At 39.0% G+C, this 18,218-nt stretch overlaps 1 protein-coding gene across 1 annotated transcript in view; it reads left to right on the top strand.

Annotated features, from left to right (window-relative positions):
• Window positions 1-1,357: 1,357 nt before the first annotated feature.
• The window catches only part of MYLK (myosin light chain kinase), a 138,159-nt gene continuing 121,298 nt past the window's right edge, over window positions 1,358-18,218 (top strand). Inside the window, exon 1 of the mRNA XM_054277776.1 lies at window positions 1,358-1,507. Coding sequence (XP_054133751.1) covers window positions 1,358-1,507 — 150 coding nt within the window. The remainder of the gene's footprint in view (window positions 1,508-18,218) is intronic.

Genomic DNA, 18,218 nt, shown 5'->3' with positions numbered 1-18,218 from the left:
TAGACTAATATCATCTGTGAGAATAACTGCTCTCTTAAACTGTTTTGTATAAACTTAGAAAAGGTGTTTCTGTTTGTTGATGAAACGTGTCAGATGTGTTCTATGAAAAACTAAATTCTCAGGCTGGGTTTCCAGGTGCATACATGTGGCATTGGAGTGGAAGTCCTGTTTGGAAATGAGTGGGTTTTCTGTTCCCCTGCTCCCTAGATAACTGCAGCCTGTTCTAGGAAAAGTATGCTTCATACAGTCAAGAATAACGTGGCTTTAGTTTAATTGATTTTTCTCTTGTTCAAATTGAAGTTTTGCTGTTTAGTCAAGTATTGTTAATTGCAACTTTTGTCTGAATCAGATGAATAGATACATAGTCCATCACAGACTGATTTGTATGACAGAGGATTAAGATCAGAAGTCCAGTATTTTCATTGGTTTAACATGACTTATTAGTGGGTTCAGTAATTTCTCAGGTTTTTCTTTGTTAAACTTGTCTATTAAATAGGCATTTTACAGTAGGTCTTCTAATTTACATAGAAAATTCAAGGAATTAGTACTAGGGTCAGCTACTACTTTTTTCCCTGAAAACCATGAAATTTTACTTCTGAAAAATACAATAATTTTTGCTTTTTCTTGGGAAATATGAACTGTTCAGCAGAAGAATTTCTTCTGAAGCAGATAACTGTAAATAGTTCTCTAAAATGCCATTCTTGTAGCATTACGAAATTTGGTTTCCATGCTATTTTACTAGTTTATGTGCTGTAAGAAGGATTTGCAGTAAAGACTTTGAATTTCTGCAAAAGCATTTGTTCTGTACTAGCACTACTTTGCAGGGAGATATCCAGATATTTCTTAAGATCTTGAAAGCTTGGTATGAAAAATCAGATTTTCCACATTCCCGCTTGCAACTTAAATCCAGTGCAAACAGAGGTCTCTTTATTTCATAAGTACTTGTTTAACACTGGCTCACTTTTGAGACTTACTGATTTTGTTGTACTCCAGGCCAGGAAAATCAAAGTCATGGTATGAAAATATCCTCCTGAAATAAGTTATTACCTTTTAGTGCAGTTGCAAAGGATGACTTCTTGGTTAAGGCTCTGGCCTGGGACTTGAAAGTTCAAGCTGAGTTCACCTCAAGACTGTGACCCTGGCCCCAACTGTGGGCACAGGCACCATTCCTGGGTCTCAGTTCCCCTCTCAGAAAATATCACCTGCCACCTTAGGCTGAAGATCCTGCCATGTACACAACTACAGCACACACATAGAACTCCTGTCCCTGGTCTGATTCCTAATGGGTTCTGTCATAAAGGTAATTAAACATCATAATTTCCATATTACCACTTGTTTCTCTTTTGCAGTCCACATCATGGGGGATGTGAAACTGGTGACATCTACTCGAGTCTCCAAAACCTCCCTGACACTCAGCCCCCCTGTCCCTGCTGAAGCACCAGCGTTTACTCTTCCTCCTCGCAATATCCGCGTGCAGCTGGGAGCCACCGCCAGGTTTGAGGGAAAGGTAAGAAACAGACAATGGACAGCTTCTACATTGGGTTTTGCCCTCTCCTGAAGCTGATCAGGGGGCTGCAAAGGTAGTGAAGTTGCCTCTGTAGTATGGGACCTTTACTAAAGAAGAATACATCAGTGTTTATTCTCCTGGGGAGGGAGGAGCTTTACAGGTCTGTTTCTGTGTAGAGGAGAGATTTGCAGAACCTGAGCATTGCAAAGTGCAACCTTGTTGAGCATGCAGAGAACTGAGGTTATTATCAGAGAGAAACTGCTTCAAGGGCTGTCTCTAGTTGGCATGTCTCCTACTGCAATTCTGCATATTCTCCTACTGCACATTCACATCCCTGCATCCCAAATATCTGCCCATTCATGAAGCTTCATGTGTGACACAAATCTAACCCTGCTGCATCATGTCCTTCCCAGCAGTCAGGGGAGGAATCTGCAATGAGTGTAGTGGTAGTTCTGTGTCTGCACTGCCTGCCATACGTGTTCTTAACTTGAAAGAAAAAAGAGCATTTTCAGAGGAAAGACTGATTTGTTCAGGAAAACTTGTTAAATCAAAGGGTTTTAAAGGCTATGTAGTGGGGTGTATATCCCCCATTCCCCTGAGGTTTGGGATATTGAGTTGTGCATCCTGGCACAATTCCATATTTCTTTCATGTGTCAATCCTGGTACATACTCATCCTTGTTCTAGCTATGTTACTTTCTCCTCCCTTAACCCAGTTCTTTTTTCCTGGAGCTGTGAGCTTTCCCTCCCAGTCCTTTCAGCTTCCTTTGGTTCGTGCCACGCTCTGGTTGCACGCTGACAGCTGCACCATCAAACTGACCGCACTCTCAGCCTTTGAAGCGGTGGGACTCGTCTGACACAGGCAGGAAACTGCAACCCTACTGTAACAAAAGCAAGGGCTAGAAGGAATTTGGGAAATTCTTAACTTCTGAAACTCTAACTTAAACACAGGGCAGGTAGAGGGCATCTGATATTTTTCTGATTTGTTTATGTAAGACCAGGCCAGGAACTGCGATTTTTCAACAGGAATTGTGTAGAAAGAAAGGTTTTGGAGTATATTAATTTTGAAGTGCTGAAGCAAAACTCAGAACATGTTGTTAGATTTGACTTTTTGAAGAAAAGTTGGCATTTTTCATACAAAGCAAATTTCAATAAAATGCTTAAAACAAAGACCAGGTTTTACCAAACCTACAAGATTTTTTTAAAATTTGCTTAGTTTTAGATGATTTTAAGGCACCAGTCAGAAATACTTTGTGTGTATGACATTGGCCAGTCCCCACAAGCACTTCTGTTGTTACTCTTTATGTCTTGTTTTTTCTTCCCCTCATTGTTTCACCTTGTTGCAGATGCAGTAGGAAAATGGCAGTGTGTTCCTACTTTGTCCATGTGACACCTGTGTACAAGGCTGTTCTAACTCCAACTGGTTCTTCCAGACTATACTGCAATAATAATTCAGTGAAATCAAAGTTGAAGCATGTGCTAAGATTTGGTTTTATAGTTCTCATGTTTCCTAATTAAGAGCTCAAGTGGGATATTTCCAGTTTTTATTGCACTCTGCAGAATTTTTATTATTTAAGTCAAATGGAAACAATTGTAAAATATAATGACCTACAAGCTAGAGTGCCATCACTGCTTTGCATTTATTTTATATCTGGTTTTAAAGTGTTAATTTTCCAGGGATGCATATCCCGTTTTTAAAGCCACTTTGAAGACTGGAAGGGTGAAGTCTGAGGGGTTTTTTTTAGTAGCTTGGAAAAAAATACACAAATTCAATACTAATTAAACTGTCAAGTTTAATTTCCTTGAAGGAACAAAACTTTGATTGAAGTCCTGGCTTGGACTTACTTGATGAAAAATCTAAATATCTCTTCTGGCAGTTCAGTATATGAGCGTAGCCAAAACCTTTTAATTTTCCATCCTTAAAGTGGGGGTGACAGCATTAGTCTTTTGTTTGTGCTCTTACTGTAGGAACAGGGGCAAAGTGAGGGGGAACCAGCAGCCCCTTTTGAAAGGTGCTGTGGCTGAACAGCTGCAGGAGCCTGCACAGCTGTTAACATCTGGCTCCATCTTCAGCTGGGTAATACAATGTTGCTTCTTCTGCCGTTTAATATTCCAGAGGTTCAGAAGGACAGTTGACCTGTTCAGAAAAACAGGTTCAGAAGGACAATCTTAACAAAAACAATTTATTAAGATTTAGTAATAGAAACTACTCAACGTACTTAGTTTTTTCTATCCTGGAAAACCTATCTAGGCTACAGATGTTATGATATGTTGTTGCAGTATAAATATTAAACCAGACTCAGGCTGAAGAAAAATAAAAAGTTTTTTAAATGGCTAGACAGGAGCTTTTCTTCAAAGAGTTTCTTTGCAGTGGAATTGATCTTATCAGAAAGAACAAATATTTTTAGAATCCAAGACAGGATATAAATCTGATATTGTGATGATCCTGTATTCTCATTAAGTGAACAAGGAAGAGAGGGCCCCAGAATTAAATTTGTTGGTTTTCTTTCCAGCAGCATTATTAGATAAGTTGTGTGAAATGGCAATTCAAGATCAAAGAGAGTGCAGAAAGGGAGAAATAGCCCATAAATGTAGGAAATTTGAGGTAGAAAGAAACTGGGGCTTCCTTTAATGGGATTTTATTTTTATTACTTTCCTGTTCCTTCAACTACCACCCTGATTTTTTTACTAAAATTTCAGAAAGTTTATTTATATCTGACTGCAGATCTCAGTTTTCTAGTGGCATCTCAGCATAGAAATCTAAATCGTCATCTTTCAAGAGTATGAGCATGACTTTGTCTTGGAGCACGGAGTGGAGACAGCAAGGCAAAGCCAAGGTACTTTCACTAGATACTCCCCAAAGATCTACTGGATGGACATCTCAGTTTTTCATCAATAAATTGCTGAGGTGATTTTTAGGCAAACCACCCCAGAAAATTGTGAAATTGTGTTGTATGTTCACAACTTGTTGGGACTGGGTTGATAAGCTGTTCTTCAGTGGCACACCATGTGTGAGGTGGGCAGCTCAAGGCAGTAATGTCGTGCCCTGTGTTAAGGCATTTTAGCTCATTGTCAGAACCTTTAAGACACTCCTGGAAAAGAAGACCAAAATGTTACCAGGCTTTGTTTTAAGCTACTTCTTTCTGGATTGTATTGAACACTGGATGTTAACTTGTGCATTTGATTGCAGCAAGCCCTTAACCTGCCTTATTTGCGCATGTATAATATTGATGGTCATTAATTTTATGAGCCTAAAAAAATACTTGTGCTACAACTCTGCTTGAGAGGAACAGCCAAATATTCTACAGACCACAAACCCATTGCCTAGTGGTCAGGAAAGAACTCCTCCTTGGACAAAGCATTGTACAGTTGGCAACAGTGCAGTATGGGTGGTTTTTCTGCTTCATGTGGGCCATCATACCTGGTCCATTGCCAGAACCAAGATGTCAAACTACTAAATCTGTCTGGTATTCTAATCCCAGGGAGCTAGATTTCATGGAGCTCATGGTTTGAGTAGGTGTTGGGGGACTAAATTCAGTTTGCTGCCCACTGAGTAGTTATTGTTCTGCCCTTCCCTTTCCATCACCCTCCAGGTAAGGGAGCTGGATGGTAAATTTTAGGACAAGCCAGGTCAATGTAAAATCCTACGCCTTTTAATGTTCTTTCTGGTTGTTCTTCTACCACCCAGATGTTGCATCTGCTTGAATCAGTTAAGTCCAATAACTTACAGATGCTTTTGCTGCTGGTCGTTGCACAGGTACTGTTTAGAAAAATACACCAGAAGAAATGAATTGGAATCAGGCAGTAAAAACAAGAGGCAGTGAGAAGATCAGCAGTGATTCTGCCATCTATTCTTGCAATGTGTTAAGAGTTAAAAGGGTAGAGAAGCTCTACTAGAATGAAGACTGTTAAACACTCCCACAACATTTATAAATTCTTTCAACTACCCACTAACACTAAAACTAATTTTAACCTATTTTTTTACTGTGGCATGTTTTACATGCATAGCACAAGCTATGCATGGCAAAACCTTTTGTATCTTCCCTTAGACTTGGTCTCAAGGCAGCAGTGTGTGTGCCATTTCCAACCCTCAGTCAGCAGGCACTCCAGAAAAATGCCTTAATTGCACCACATGCCTGGATTTCAGATGGCAGGATCTGAGAGGAGCCCATGTAATGACAGAGGATGATGACATGGCACATCCTTGCTGTTGGCTTGAGATGTTTGCTGTTACAAAATGTACTGGGCAGCTCAATGCATGCAGCTGCCAGTGGCTTTGGATCTGTGCTTTCTGGAGGGATGCCTGTTCTGAGCATTATAAAGGAAGAAATTCAGGAGAGACCCATGTTTTCATGAGAGACAGTTGTCTGATGGAAGTGAGTGCTGTGAAAGGACTTATGCTGATACTGTGATACTCCCAGAAACCTGATATGAAACACTGAGGCATGTTCTGAAGGGGAAAGAATTGAAAAAGTTTTCCACTTGACTGTGGATTTTATTTGGTCTTCCTTGCCACGTACCACTGGAACATTCTTGGGAAAAAGGTGATGCATTGAGAAGTTACTTAGACGTTTTGTGTTAGGCAGACATTGAAGTATAGACAGCTGAACTAAAAGGAAAAAAACCCCACAAACATAAAAATAAACACAAAAGGTGGCTGTGAACAGCTTAAGGCATGCTGGTTTCTGTTTGGATCTTCTACTGCTGTGTCTTCTTCTTCCTTGGTGTAATCGACCTCCCATCATATTCACTCACCAAATGCATGTTCTCATGAGTAATCCATGCATGGTTTTATTTGTGTTTATTTTACTTTATAACCCTATATTGGCATATGGAAACAGTGTCAGCTTTACATGAGGCCAAAGTGAAAATGGCTGCTCTGCTGGGAAGTGGTTAAGGTGGGATTCAGTCAAAAGGAGTTCCCCACACAGTGTCACCTACACGCAGAATTATTTAAACATACTTCCTTTCATCAGCTGACACAAGTATTCATGTGTTGATGCCCATTTTCCTTGCCTTGCCAATGATGCATCCTTTAGAAAAATTGTAAGTGTACAAGTTGCTGCTCAAGAAATTTCTAGGTTTTAGTCAGGAGTGGAGGCCCATGAGCTCCACTTCTGTCTCTCCATATCTGTCTCCCTGTCACCTGCGACCATCATAGCTCTACTCAGGATTTCCCTGTAGAAGTATTTAAGCATTTCTTGTGTAGTCTGTGTGCAGAGCATCTGATGATGCTCCTTAGTGCTGCACTTGAAACACTGTCCCCTGCAGCTGATCTGTGCATGTGCTCAGACCACAGCCAATATTTCTGGATATCTGGCAGCAAAGTTTGGTCAGACCTTTTGCAGAGGTTTTTTTTTTTTTTTCAATCTGCCAGATGTTCAGAAATCCTAGACAATGCTGAATATCCTCAAATTCCACCCAGACAAAATTTCTACACAGGAAAGAGGCCATGACTGGGGAACGGTGAACATACACATATATCCCTGTTCTGAGTTGTCTTTTTCAGGGTTGGTTTTATTATTTTGTATAATTGAGCGAGTGTTCAGTAACCCACCACCTCCCAACTGTGGAAGAAATGTGCTGTTTGATCCTATCACATTTATTTTTCTATTTGCTTTCTGTCTCCTTTCCCACTTTAATTGCTTATCTGTTACCAGCTGGTGACAAGAGTTCTGCTCCATGCAGTGCCAGAAAGATTGGCTCCCTATTTTTGATTGTTGTGGTAGGAACTGCTGTAATTCAAGGAATATTAAAAAAAAATAATAACTGTGATGGTAATAATAATTGAAGTTTTTTAAAACACTACAACTAGTGTACATATGGAATTAAAGAGAATCTTGTATTATTTTCTTTAGTATGTCCCAAACTAGTGTTGTTTTAGCTGAAGTCAGACTACATATTTGTGCTGCTTTTGATCACCACTTGCTTTATTTCTTTACTTTTTCTTTAATGTGTTTCTAAATATTTTGTATTTTTAGGTGGAAGCAATTAAAATCACATGAAAAAGCTGTGTGATTTCATTGCATCTACCTGCCCCCAGTTTGCTTTGATGGTTGATTCTGACAAGTTTATTTTAAGTATTTTTGTTTGTTTTTTTTTTTTTTTGTGGCCACCCACTACTGTAGTGTGTTGTTTGAAAGCATGGTGTGTCAGCTAAAGAGGAAAAGAGTGTCCGTATATTTTATCCATAGGGATGTCCCTAGGGTTGATTTTGAGAAAATTTACTTCATTAGCAAAGATTTCTGGAATTGATATTTTTCTGTAGTCATTTAGCAGAAATTAAAAAAAAAAGAACAAAAAAACAAAAACCGACCCGAATTCTAAATTATGTATTGACAAATTTTCTGAGGAAAAGGAGACATAAAATATTCATATTTTATAATGAATATGATGTAAAAGATGTTCAGTCTTTAAGAAAAATAAGGATGGACTAAATGCCATGACTAATCATAAAGTCCACTGTTTAGGGTTGATTATGTACATGTATCTGAAAAAGAAGTAGCTCAAATCTAGCTATTTTCAAAGAGAAAACCAGCTGATCAGCACATCCTAAATAGCTGAACAAAGAGATGCCCAGAGACTGAATCCATGTAGGTCAGAGTAGAACCAGTCATTATAATTCTTCTTTGGTTTTCTGTCCCATGATGGTTAATCATGAATCTCTCAGATTTCAACAATGTCTCATTAAGTTATTCAGTTCTGCTTTTAATTTGAAAAATATCATCATCTTTTCCAGACTAGTCTCCCTTGCTCCTCTGGGTCAGTGCAGAAGGCTTTGTTGTGGTTGATTCCACTGGCAATAAAACTCATCATGTAGCATTGTGCTTTCTTACTTAAATAAACGTTCTTGGTAGTACATGAAACATGACTTCAGCTTAGCATTATGATGTTTTAAACTTGATTTTTTAGGGAATTGTGCCTTTGACTCTTATCACACTCATATTAAGTTTGAAAGTTAAAAAAGATCTAGTAACTGTAACAGAGCTGAGAGTAGCTGACTGACTTTTCCTTGTGCTGCAATAGCCTATATTGATGTGAGAGGTATGAAAGGGGGGGAAATATTTTGGTTGATTTTTTTTTCCTTCCAGAAATACATCTCTAACTGGAAAGCTTTTAATTTTATTTTTCTAACTCACCCTAAAGGTAGGACAGAGTGTTTATCATCAGATGTGCATTGGGATAACTAGTAATATATTTGCTTTCTGCCATGATAAACTATGTTTGAACGTCAAGCTCCTTGCCTGCATCTGGCTGATGAAACCAGAAAGGTCAGGGAAGGGTTCAGTGCCATATGTAGCTATGAGAACCCCACATAAAATAGCAAAGTGTGCTTTTGGCTGTCTGTAAATGGGTCCTTGAGAACTTGCACCAAATGACTCCAGGTCACACTTTTTAATATAATTCTGCTTTGCCCCTGTGGGAAAAGAGAGTAGTCATTAATAGACAGCAAGCATTATGCGTTCAGAATCTGCAGAAGGCAACATGTGGAGAAGGTTTATAATCAAAACACATCATTACTCATTGTGGTTTTGCTCAGTCCATGCTCATTCTAGCACCTTGACTCCAAAGCTAAAAATTTCTGCTTTTGACATGTTACTTGGCTCTGGTCACTCATGGATATAGTATAAAGTTTGGAAACCTACTGGGCAAAACCAGACAAAATAATATTTTTCCATGTAAAATTTGGACTCCCCAGTATCTAAATGCATGCTGAACAGAAAATTACATTGCTGTGAATTCAGCCCATTCATGAGGGGGAGAAACCTGTCTGTCTGACAGGGAGCAGCAAGGGCTGGCTGCTCCCCAGAGGAGCGTGAGCCAGGAGCTGAGGGGAGCCATGCATGGGCTGTGCCATCACCAGCTGTGCTGGCCACAGCCCTGCACCATCCCCAGCTGGCCACAGCCCTGCCCTGCCACAGCCCTGCACTGGCCTCAGTCCTTCAGCCTCTGCTCCAGCAGGCACTGCCATGTGCTCTAACAGGGCTCTGATGTGCCCAGACATGGCAAACTATGAACCAGGGTCCAAATCCCAAAGGAGGATACGGTCAGGAGCAAAAGTAGGCAAGGTAAGATTGTTCCTCTGTAGGTTTCCAGTTCAGTTTTTAACCTTCAGTCTGTAAGATATTATCTTGTCACTAGAGGTTACTGAAACAGCATCCATTTTTCTAGCTAAGCTTTCAGAGTTCATTGTTTAGTGTCTGGGGACAAACCTGCCTTGATCATGATTCTTAAGCTAAAAGTCATCCCACTTCATAATTCAGCAACCTATGTGAATGCACATCTCTTGTGTTCTTCTCTTGTGTTGGGGAAATAAGCTTTGGAATGGGAGTGATGTTGAAGTGTTGGGCTAGTGCTGAGGGAGCAACTGCTGCTCCTATTTGGGGTCAGAGGTTACATGTCAAAGCTCTGCTCTGGTTGGAGCCAGAAAATCAAGGCATTCCACTGACTGATTGTCCCTGGGGTGACTAGTCCAGTTAATGGCTTTGAATTACCTGCCTAAATATGTTGATTTTATTCTTCCAGGGAACCAAGCAGGCAGGCTGTAGGTTAGGAGCTAAATCGTGTTTGACTCACAAGTTAGTAACCTGGTCTCTAGGCTGGCCATCCCACATTAAGAATACATTGCAGTGCGATTCTAGAGATCTTACACCTTTCTTTTTCAGAGGAGTTTTAGGAATAGACAGAGTGAAAGCTGGGAAATTTTTCTTTTAAAAAATTAAAATTCTAGGCTTTTTGATGGTGGAGATAGTTTTATTCTCTGTAAGTAAGTGCATTGTTGTAAACCTGTAGTCAAACAGGACAAAGCAATCTTTGTCTTCTGAAAATGCTGTGGCCAAAACTGGTACAAATTCAAAGTCAGCTTAGCAATTTTTTTTATTGCTTAGATGGAAACCTTTGTAATTCATTTGAAGAATGAGACAAAATGGAAAAATAAGTTATTTTATATTTTTCTGGGTTTCCCCTGCTTGTCTGCATATTTTAAAAAATACTATGGTAAATGTTACTTTGTGGAATATACTATTTATTATAAATGCAACAGCTGAGCTTACTAAAACACTAATTAAAAGTCTTACTGCATTCCAACAGCAACTTTTCATTTAAAGATGACAACGATCTGCACATGGAGCCCAGAGAAAAGGGAGAGGCAAAGATTGACAAATGAAATAATTCTGCTCATGGTTATTTGCCTGTTGGCAATGGCATATTGAACTTACTTCATCCAGCTCTGTGCTCTCTCAACTCACATTGAATGAGAATGGCATTTTTCCTCCAGCTGCATGGTAGAGTCAAATCATAACTGTGTGGCTTGAGAATTTGCCATTCCTTCAGTATGTCCCATAATACACAAGCAAGCCTTTATTTATGGCGCATGTATTATTTAAATTGCTTTTGCAAAGCTTAGGATATTAATGCAATGCACACTATTTTGTAAAATATTTGTAAAAGCACCTGCACACACATGGCAATATGAAATCTAACTTGTGTCTCAAATGTAACTCATTTATATCACACTCCCATACTGGCAAACAGTGAATAAAGATTTTTTTCTGTTCTGTGAACTCTCTGGAACAAGAGTTCAATATACTTAAGGTTGATTTTTTTATTTGGTCTATATAAATTCTGGTGTTTCTTTATAAAAGAATAACTCAGCAGTTTGTCTCTGCAGGGAGGCAAATATAAATATTTCAAAACAAAGTTATTCTAAAAGCCAAAGCACTGGAAGAAAAATTATGATAGAATCTTGGAAGTACAGATTAAAGATCTATTGCAAATGGTATTGATTTCTGCTCATTCCATGGTACCACTTAAACAGCCTCATTCAACTGGAATCCTAGTGTTTGTCTGTAGTATTTAACACATACAAAGGCCAGAGTAGAGTTGGGTCCTTCTCTGATGGTCTTTCTGGCCAAAACAACAGAGGAAATAATCATTGTTACCCCCTTGACATTTATGTGGGGCACCAAGGCATGGTGAGATTTATTGTCATGTGCAAGATGACCCAGAAACACAGAGATACATACTGGATTCAGAGCAGAATGTCTGTCTTCCAGAGTTCAATTCCCTGATGTTTGGGAGATAAATAACTTCTGATTTTGGAAGAGAAAATGAAGATGTGCAATGGGTGCAAACATCACAGATACCTAAGTGCCTCCTGTTGGAGGCAGAGCATCATATTCACAGTGCCAGAACTGGGTCTTCAGAGCCTTGACTCAAAGCTGCTTTGTTGGGATATGCAAATGGACAGGTTTGTCTGCTTGGGAGACTCTTGCATACCCACAGGTTTAATGGAAAACACGATGTTGGATTTGTTCAGACCTCTCAGTAGGAATGGAGCAACTGCAGTTAAGTGGGGCTCTATTGAAAGCATATGCAGAGTAAGCTCTTTTTCCACAACCTAAACAGCTACTTTTGAATGCATGTGTGTTTCTCTTACCAAAATCACAGCAATTTTAGTTTTGAGAGAAAGCATTAGAAAGGAGAGGTGAGCCCACAAACTTTCTCTTAAACTCAGCATGTCTATAAATATTTATCTTGAATTGTTGAACTAGAAATTTATGGTCACAGCAATTTATACTTAGTATTTCAGTTAGTAGTTGGAGGTTTTTTTCTTTTAAACTGCTGTTTCTCAGTCCTTGTTTTTTTATTTTTATTCTAAACACAGCGATTTGTGCATTGTACTATCTGAGTTACCTCTGCTAAGATGTTACTAAAAGGGTGTGTGAAGTGAGGAAAGCTTATCAATTTCACAGATTATTACAGGGTAAAAGAATCACTGACAGTTGCTAATGAGCAGTTGATTATTTTTCCACAGGATTTTGTACAGAAGTCTTAATTATTTTTGGCATAGCAGTAAGTTGCACTTGGTGGAATAAATGGTGCAATGGGAAATGCCAATTGTTTAGGCTGTCTAATGTGTTCACATCTTCATGATCAAACATTCCATTTTGTATCTCTTCATAAGCACATCACTTTATTGTGAAGTTTGTAACAAATGACACTTCATGCCCATTGCTTTCTCAGCCCTACCAAGAAGCACTAACAAAGCAGAACACATAACTGAGGAGAATTTTTATAGCTTCTCCAGAGCACAGCCTTTTCCAGCAGTCTTTGTCACTATCAGCAGACAGTCGTTAACTGTGCAGGAACCCAGTAACAAAATCCAGTTTCAGCATTTTCTATTGCCATGGCCAGACTCCTAAATTGCAGGAAATAAGAATCTTGTCTGCTTGGAAACTGATAAAGTATGGGCATGTTCATTTTAAGCACATAGTATTTGTTACCACCTTACACTTCAGAAGTGGATTGCTGCCCTTAATTGCAAATTTCATAGCTCCAAACAGATTTGCCTGTGGCTGTGTGTTTTGGGCACAGAAAGAAAGCAATTTTTTCTCAATAATTTTCAGTATTTCTCAATAATAGGTCATGCATACAGTGTGCACTCATGTAAATTTATAGAGATTCCTTATCTGTTGATAGCATGCTAAGAACAGCATCCCAAATTAGGAAAGTATGAAGCTTGTTTGGTCAGTGGCATAGCTCCTACATAGTATTCAGTGACATAGAGATAAATTCTTGCCCTGTTAAGACAGAAACTTTACACCAGTAAGTAAAAATGCAAACAAAAAAAACCAAACACAACCTTTCAGTCTTCCAGTGGAGAAATCATTTTTTTGCAAGTTTTATCACAATAAACTCTTGTGAAAGAAAATAAACAAGATGAATTGTCATCTTTAAAAAGTAACTGCCAGTTCCAACCCCAGGTGTTGCAGTTATGAAGGGACTGTTGTTATGAAAATAATTGATGGCGTTTGATTGTGCTGCTTTCCTGAGTTATCAGCAGTCTTTTGACCTGATGATATCCCAGTCTCAGGCTGTGGCTTAAAGCATCTGGATTCTGTGATCAGTTCTGTGAGGTAAAACAGCTAAATGTTTACAGTTTTCCTTCTAAGTGGGGACACACACACATTTTGCTAATGACAGAGCAAAATGTTGGTATTCATTTCATCCAGTACTTGCTCAGGAAGCTTCCTCCTGCTTCTACTTTGTCTAAAGAATCATTGTACACCTTTCTGAATTATTACTGGATAAAGGATGAATGAAGGATTGACAACTGAAAGTAAAACTTTTGAAGTCTTAAAAGTTCAGCTTTTTTTGATGAGAGAGGGGAGAAAATTTCCCAACAATTTATTTTTGTTGTGTTAAACTGATTTATGTTTCAGTCTTTCTTCTAATGCTGCCACATAACATTTATGAACAAAATTAGTGGCTAACACCATAAATCAGGCTGTCCTGCTGAACTGGAAATTAATGAACCACTTTTTTTCTGACAGCTTTTCAAAACTCTGGTCTGATTCCTCAAAATCTCGTTTCCTGTAGCAAAGATTGCTGCTGCTCTGAGATGAACACCAGTCCTATCAGGAAACTTCTGACATGCTCCTACTGTTACTGACACAAAGCAGCTGCTTTCATCTAGAAATGTTTGATAGACATCTTGACTCAGAATCACCAAAGAGGGAAACTAGGAGAAGGATGGGGAAAGAGAGATCATTTTAGGGACTTACTGTGCTATGTGGAAAAATTAGCAAGAGCCTTATTTCCATTCCACAGCCACAGTTCTTTCCCTTTGAACTCCCTTATATTTGTACTGCATAATCCTAAATGACCCTTTACCCTGCACTGAGCTCAGCTATTTCTTAGCAATTTTTTAGGATTTTAAGCTATTCAGCACCTCGTAATATCTAACACTTCTTTAAAGTTGGACCATGGGAATAAAGCTTTGTCTTTGCAGTTTGCCTTTTCTTCTCTAAGGAGACTTAGAACCAGGGAAAATTTTCATTAAAATTGATGAGAGTTTCACTCAAGAGAGGGCTGCAGAGTTTATCTTTGTGTTGTGTTGAGAGCTCTTGTACTTGCCCTTGCCTTTGGAATCTTTTTGGCCCATTCTGTATGGCAGTGCTGAAGTTATTGAGAGCTGACAGAGTCATTTCTTATCATGTTGCTCACATTTTCCTGTGGTGGTGGCTTTACTTCTCTTATTTGTAACCCTGTTTTGTGTGGTTTTTATTTCATTGCCAAGGCTCTGGGCCTATTCTGGATCTCTTCACTGTTCACTCAGTGCTGTGCACTTTGGTTTCTGAATACAAACACATTCAGTCATTGTTCATCTAAGAAGAGCAGTGGCCCCTCTGTGCTGCATCTTCAGACTTTGCATTGATTCCTCCAATAGCAAATTTGTTGGCAGGGAAGAAGTAAGGTCAGATTATTTCATCTAATGGTACTAACTATTGAAATCTATGTTCCTTTAAGTGTGAGTTTGGCAAAGTCTGAGTGTCTCCATGTCTCAGATCCTCAGCTATGAAGTCAAAGTTACACTTTCCCAAGTGACAGCTCCCACTACCTATTTTGGACTGGAATTATCTTCAGTTTCTACAGAACTCAGTTTCCTGTGCACTCCTACTTTGAAAAAATGCCAGAATTTTACCACTTTATGGAGACCTTGTCATCTTTGTGTGCCAGGACAGCATCTGGATGGCATTGGAGGAAATAGCCTAAGCTTTCTCCTAGACTTTATCCAAGGTTTATGGCATCTGCTTTTGAATTGGCAGCCAGAGGAAGGCTTTTTAAAAATGGTAAAAATACAACATTGACTAACTACAAATATTAAACAGATCTAAAGATGGACAGATATTCAGATATAATCTCACATTAAATTCAGAAAGCTTGTACTTACAGAAAAAAAGTCCAAGTGAACTTTATGGGTGGTTTGCATAAAACTCTCATCACACACCTAATTGCTACAGGTCAGCTGGCTACAATGTGGGAAGAGTAAAAAGGCAGATGTTGCTGCTGGCAGAATGATTTATGAAAGCTGCATCAGAAAAGCTCTGCCAGTCTGAGACAGCAACAGCTGTGTGAAAATGCCCCTATTAGTGTAGCAGAGTTTCCAGCCCCTGATTCAGTTGCTGATTGGCATCCCAGCTCCACAGACATGTTCCACTATGCAGTGTGCTCCTTTATGTCCTCTGTACAGGAAAGGGTGGAATCCATCATGGCAGAGTTCTGTATTTCAGCTGACTGATGTTTCAGGTTATTTTGTGGCTGTATGAAGACTCCTGTAACAATATTACTTTAAGGCAGTACAGTTAAACTTATTCCTTAAATTAAATAAAATCTGATTTAGGAAAAGCACCTGTACATGTGATTAATTCCAAAAGACATAAATAGGGCTTGAACATGCTCTTGAGAGCTGCGTAAATTGGGACTGGTGTTTGAACTTGGATAAACTCAAGGCAGCTTGACACCCAGTGCTACTCTGAAATTCCACTTGATTCTTTCAGAAAAAATATAACACAAATGGACTTGTTTAGCTTATGGTACCTGGGATAGCAGTGCTTTTTTTCAAACAGTTATACTCTGGTGATTGAGCATAAAGCCAATACTCCGTGCACCTCTGGGAATTCTTGACACTGAACTTTACAAAAAGGAAAAAAAAAAGATCAAATGTAGAAGATTGAAGAAGAAATTATGTGCAGCTGCTGTCTGCTTTTCAGTTAGCAGACCATGTCTTCCATGGATAGGTCATAAATTCTTCCCTGCTGAGCACCATAAAAACTGATTCCCCTAAAGACCTGTGGTAGTATGTGGAGTGTTCAGCACCTTTGCAATCTGCAAAAAGGGGCTGAATGGTGTGATGCTGAATAAACAGACTATGCAAAACTGTTTTTCAAGAGTCAAAACTAAAATTTTTGGGGTGCCATCTGCAGAAGGATCTTGTATTTGGTGCTTGGACTATAAAGTATCAAATGCCATTTGGCACTGGTGAGGGCAAAGTAGAAAAATAAAACATGTCCGAGGTTTTACAGAAAGACCATGGGTTTTTCTTGTAGGTACAGGAGGTAATGCTTTAAAGTGAGCATGTTTGCTCCTACTCTGTATTCCATTTTTGCTTTAATGACACAACTGTGGATTCTAGACTGTTCTGCAGAAGAGGTAGGTTTTTCACTTTGTTTGCAAAGTCATAGCTAAGTCTCCAAATATTTAACATTTTCATGTTTAACCTTGCCAGGCAAGTTCTCTGTTTTAGAAGCAAGCTTTTAAAAGGGATAAACTATTCTTGAGATATGGTTTGTGCGTGTTTAAAGACTCAGAAGGAGCTTAACAATGTATCATGTCCACTTTCTTTTATCAAGAACATCTGCTGTTCATTTGTTAAAGCAAACTGAGCTTGAGCCTAACAGAAGCTTTGTTACAAGACTTAAAAAGAGCTGCACTGGCCAGAACTGTGTTTCCCACCTGCACCAAGAGTAAAAATTAAAACGAAATCAAAATACAGCACCTATTAGGTGGGCTGTAGTTACAACATTCATGTTGTAGTCTCTACAGTTTTATAGTTCTTCTTTGCTAACACTGAAATGAAGAGTTCACAGCAGTATGAAATATTAAAACAAGAAGCAGCTTTTACTCTAGTTTGAGAGAAACACAGCTCTGTCTACATGGACAGAGTATATGTTATGGTGTAGCATCCTCTGCTAAGGTCCCTTCACAAGTCTTTTGATCAAAGTCCAGGGTCAAAACCCATTGGCTCTTGGTTCAAGTAAATTAGAGGGCTGTGGCCCTCTGATGACTATGGGAAACACCTCATTATTTGTAGGACTTAGGATGAGCCACATCCACAGAACAGCTGCTGCTGTTTGGATTGAATCTCTGGGGGTGCATGAGAGCCTTCAACCATGTGACCTTCAGATGAGTCCATCTAATATGTAACTTGCAATAAAGGCAATAATAGTCTATTTTTGCTGATACCTAGACAATGGAGGAAGACATTATCTAGTCTCTACCATAGTTCAAGTGTGTTATTTTTTTCCTGTATCATTAGTTTTTGGATTATAATTACACTTGCAAAATGTGTCATGCTGCTTAATGGTGTTTCTTCTGCTGCTTTCTTGATACAATCTGATGGCTTATTACTCCTAAGTTTTGCAAAAAGTTCAAGCAGTTTACTCCCCTCTAGAAATGAGTATTTGCTCTGCCAGGTTTGCAGGCAGCAGAATAAAGGTCAGACTTTGTCAGCCATTCTGAGTAGTTTTCCACATCTCCCTTGACTTCGCCTTATGGTGACTTCTAAGGATCTGCCAAAAGCACATGGCTGGGAGCTCAGTGCTAACATCTGACAACTTTGGCTGATGCTGTGCTCATTTTATTCCTTTGCAGCTTCTGATCTCTATGGCCTTTTCTGAGATGTAGATCCCAGAAATTACTGGTTTCCTTCTGAAGATGGGCATGGAACAGAGAATAGACTACAAATCTTTCTCAAGCTTTCCTCAATTTCTGGAATTCCTTAATGTTTAGATAGGCAGGCAACCAAATAAGCAAAACACCTGCTGTTCCTTTAAAGGAGTTGACTGCTGACAATCATCTACCAACCCACTGGCTAATTTCTTTTGAAAGTTTATTGCTTGCCCAGTCCACTGTGGATATGGGAAATAATTTATTCTCTTCTGCATTACAGGTACTATATGTATTAGAAAACATTTGGCATTTCTCATTACTGCCATTCTTCATTTATGACTTGTTACCCAGGTGCATCCAATTGCTACAAAAACACTTTGTTTTTGTGTTGTTTTACTGCTTCCAGGCATTACAGTCTGACTGTGAATGTCCTAACTACGCTGCCTGCATGTGAATAGATAACATTTCTTTGTTTCAAAT

The sequence above is a fragment of the Melozone crissalis genome, unplaced genomic scaffold, assembly GCF_028551555.1.
Source record: "Melozone crissalis strain CALT ecotype California unplaced genomic scaffold, PUWL_Pcris_2 ptg000023l_1, whole genome shotgun sequence".
Lineage (NCBI taxonomy): Eukaryota > Metazoa > Chordata > Aves > Passeriformes > Passerellidae > Melozone > Melozone crissalis.
The sequence above is the reverse complement of the archived record's forward strand: the minus strand, read 5'-3'. Positions and strand labels throughout refer to the sequence as shown.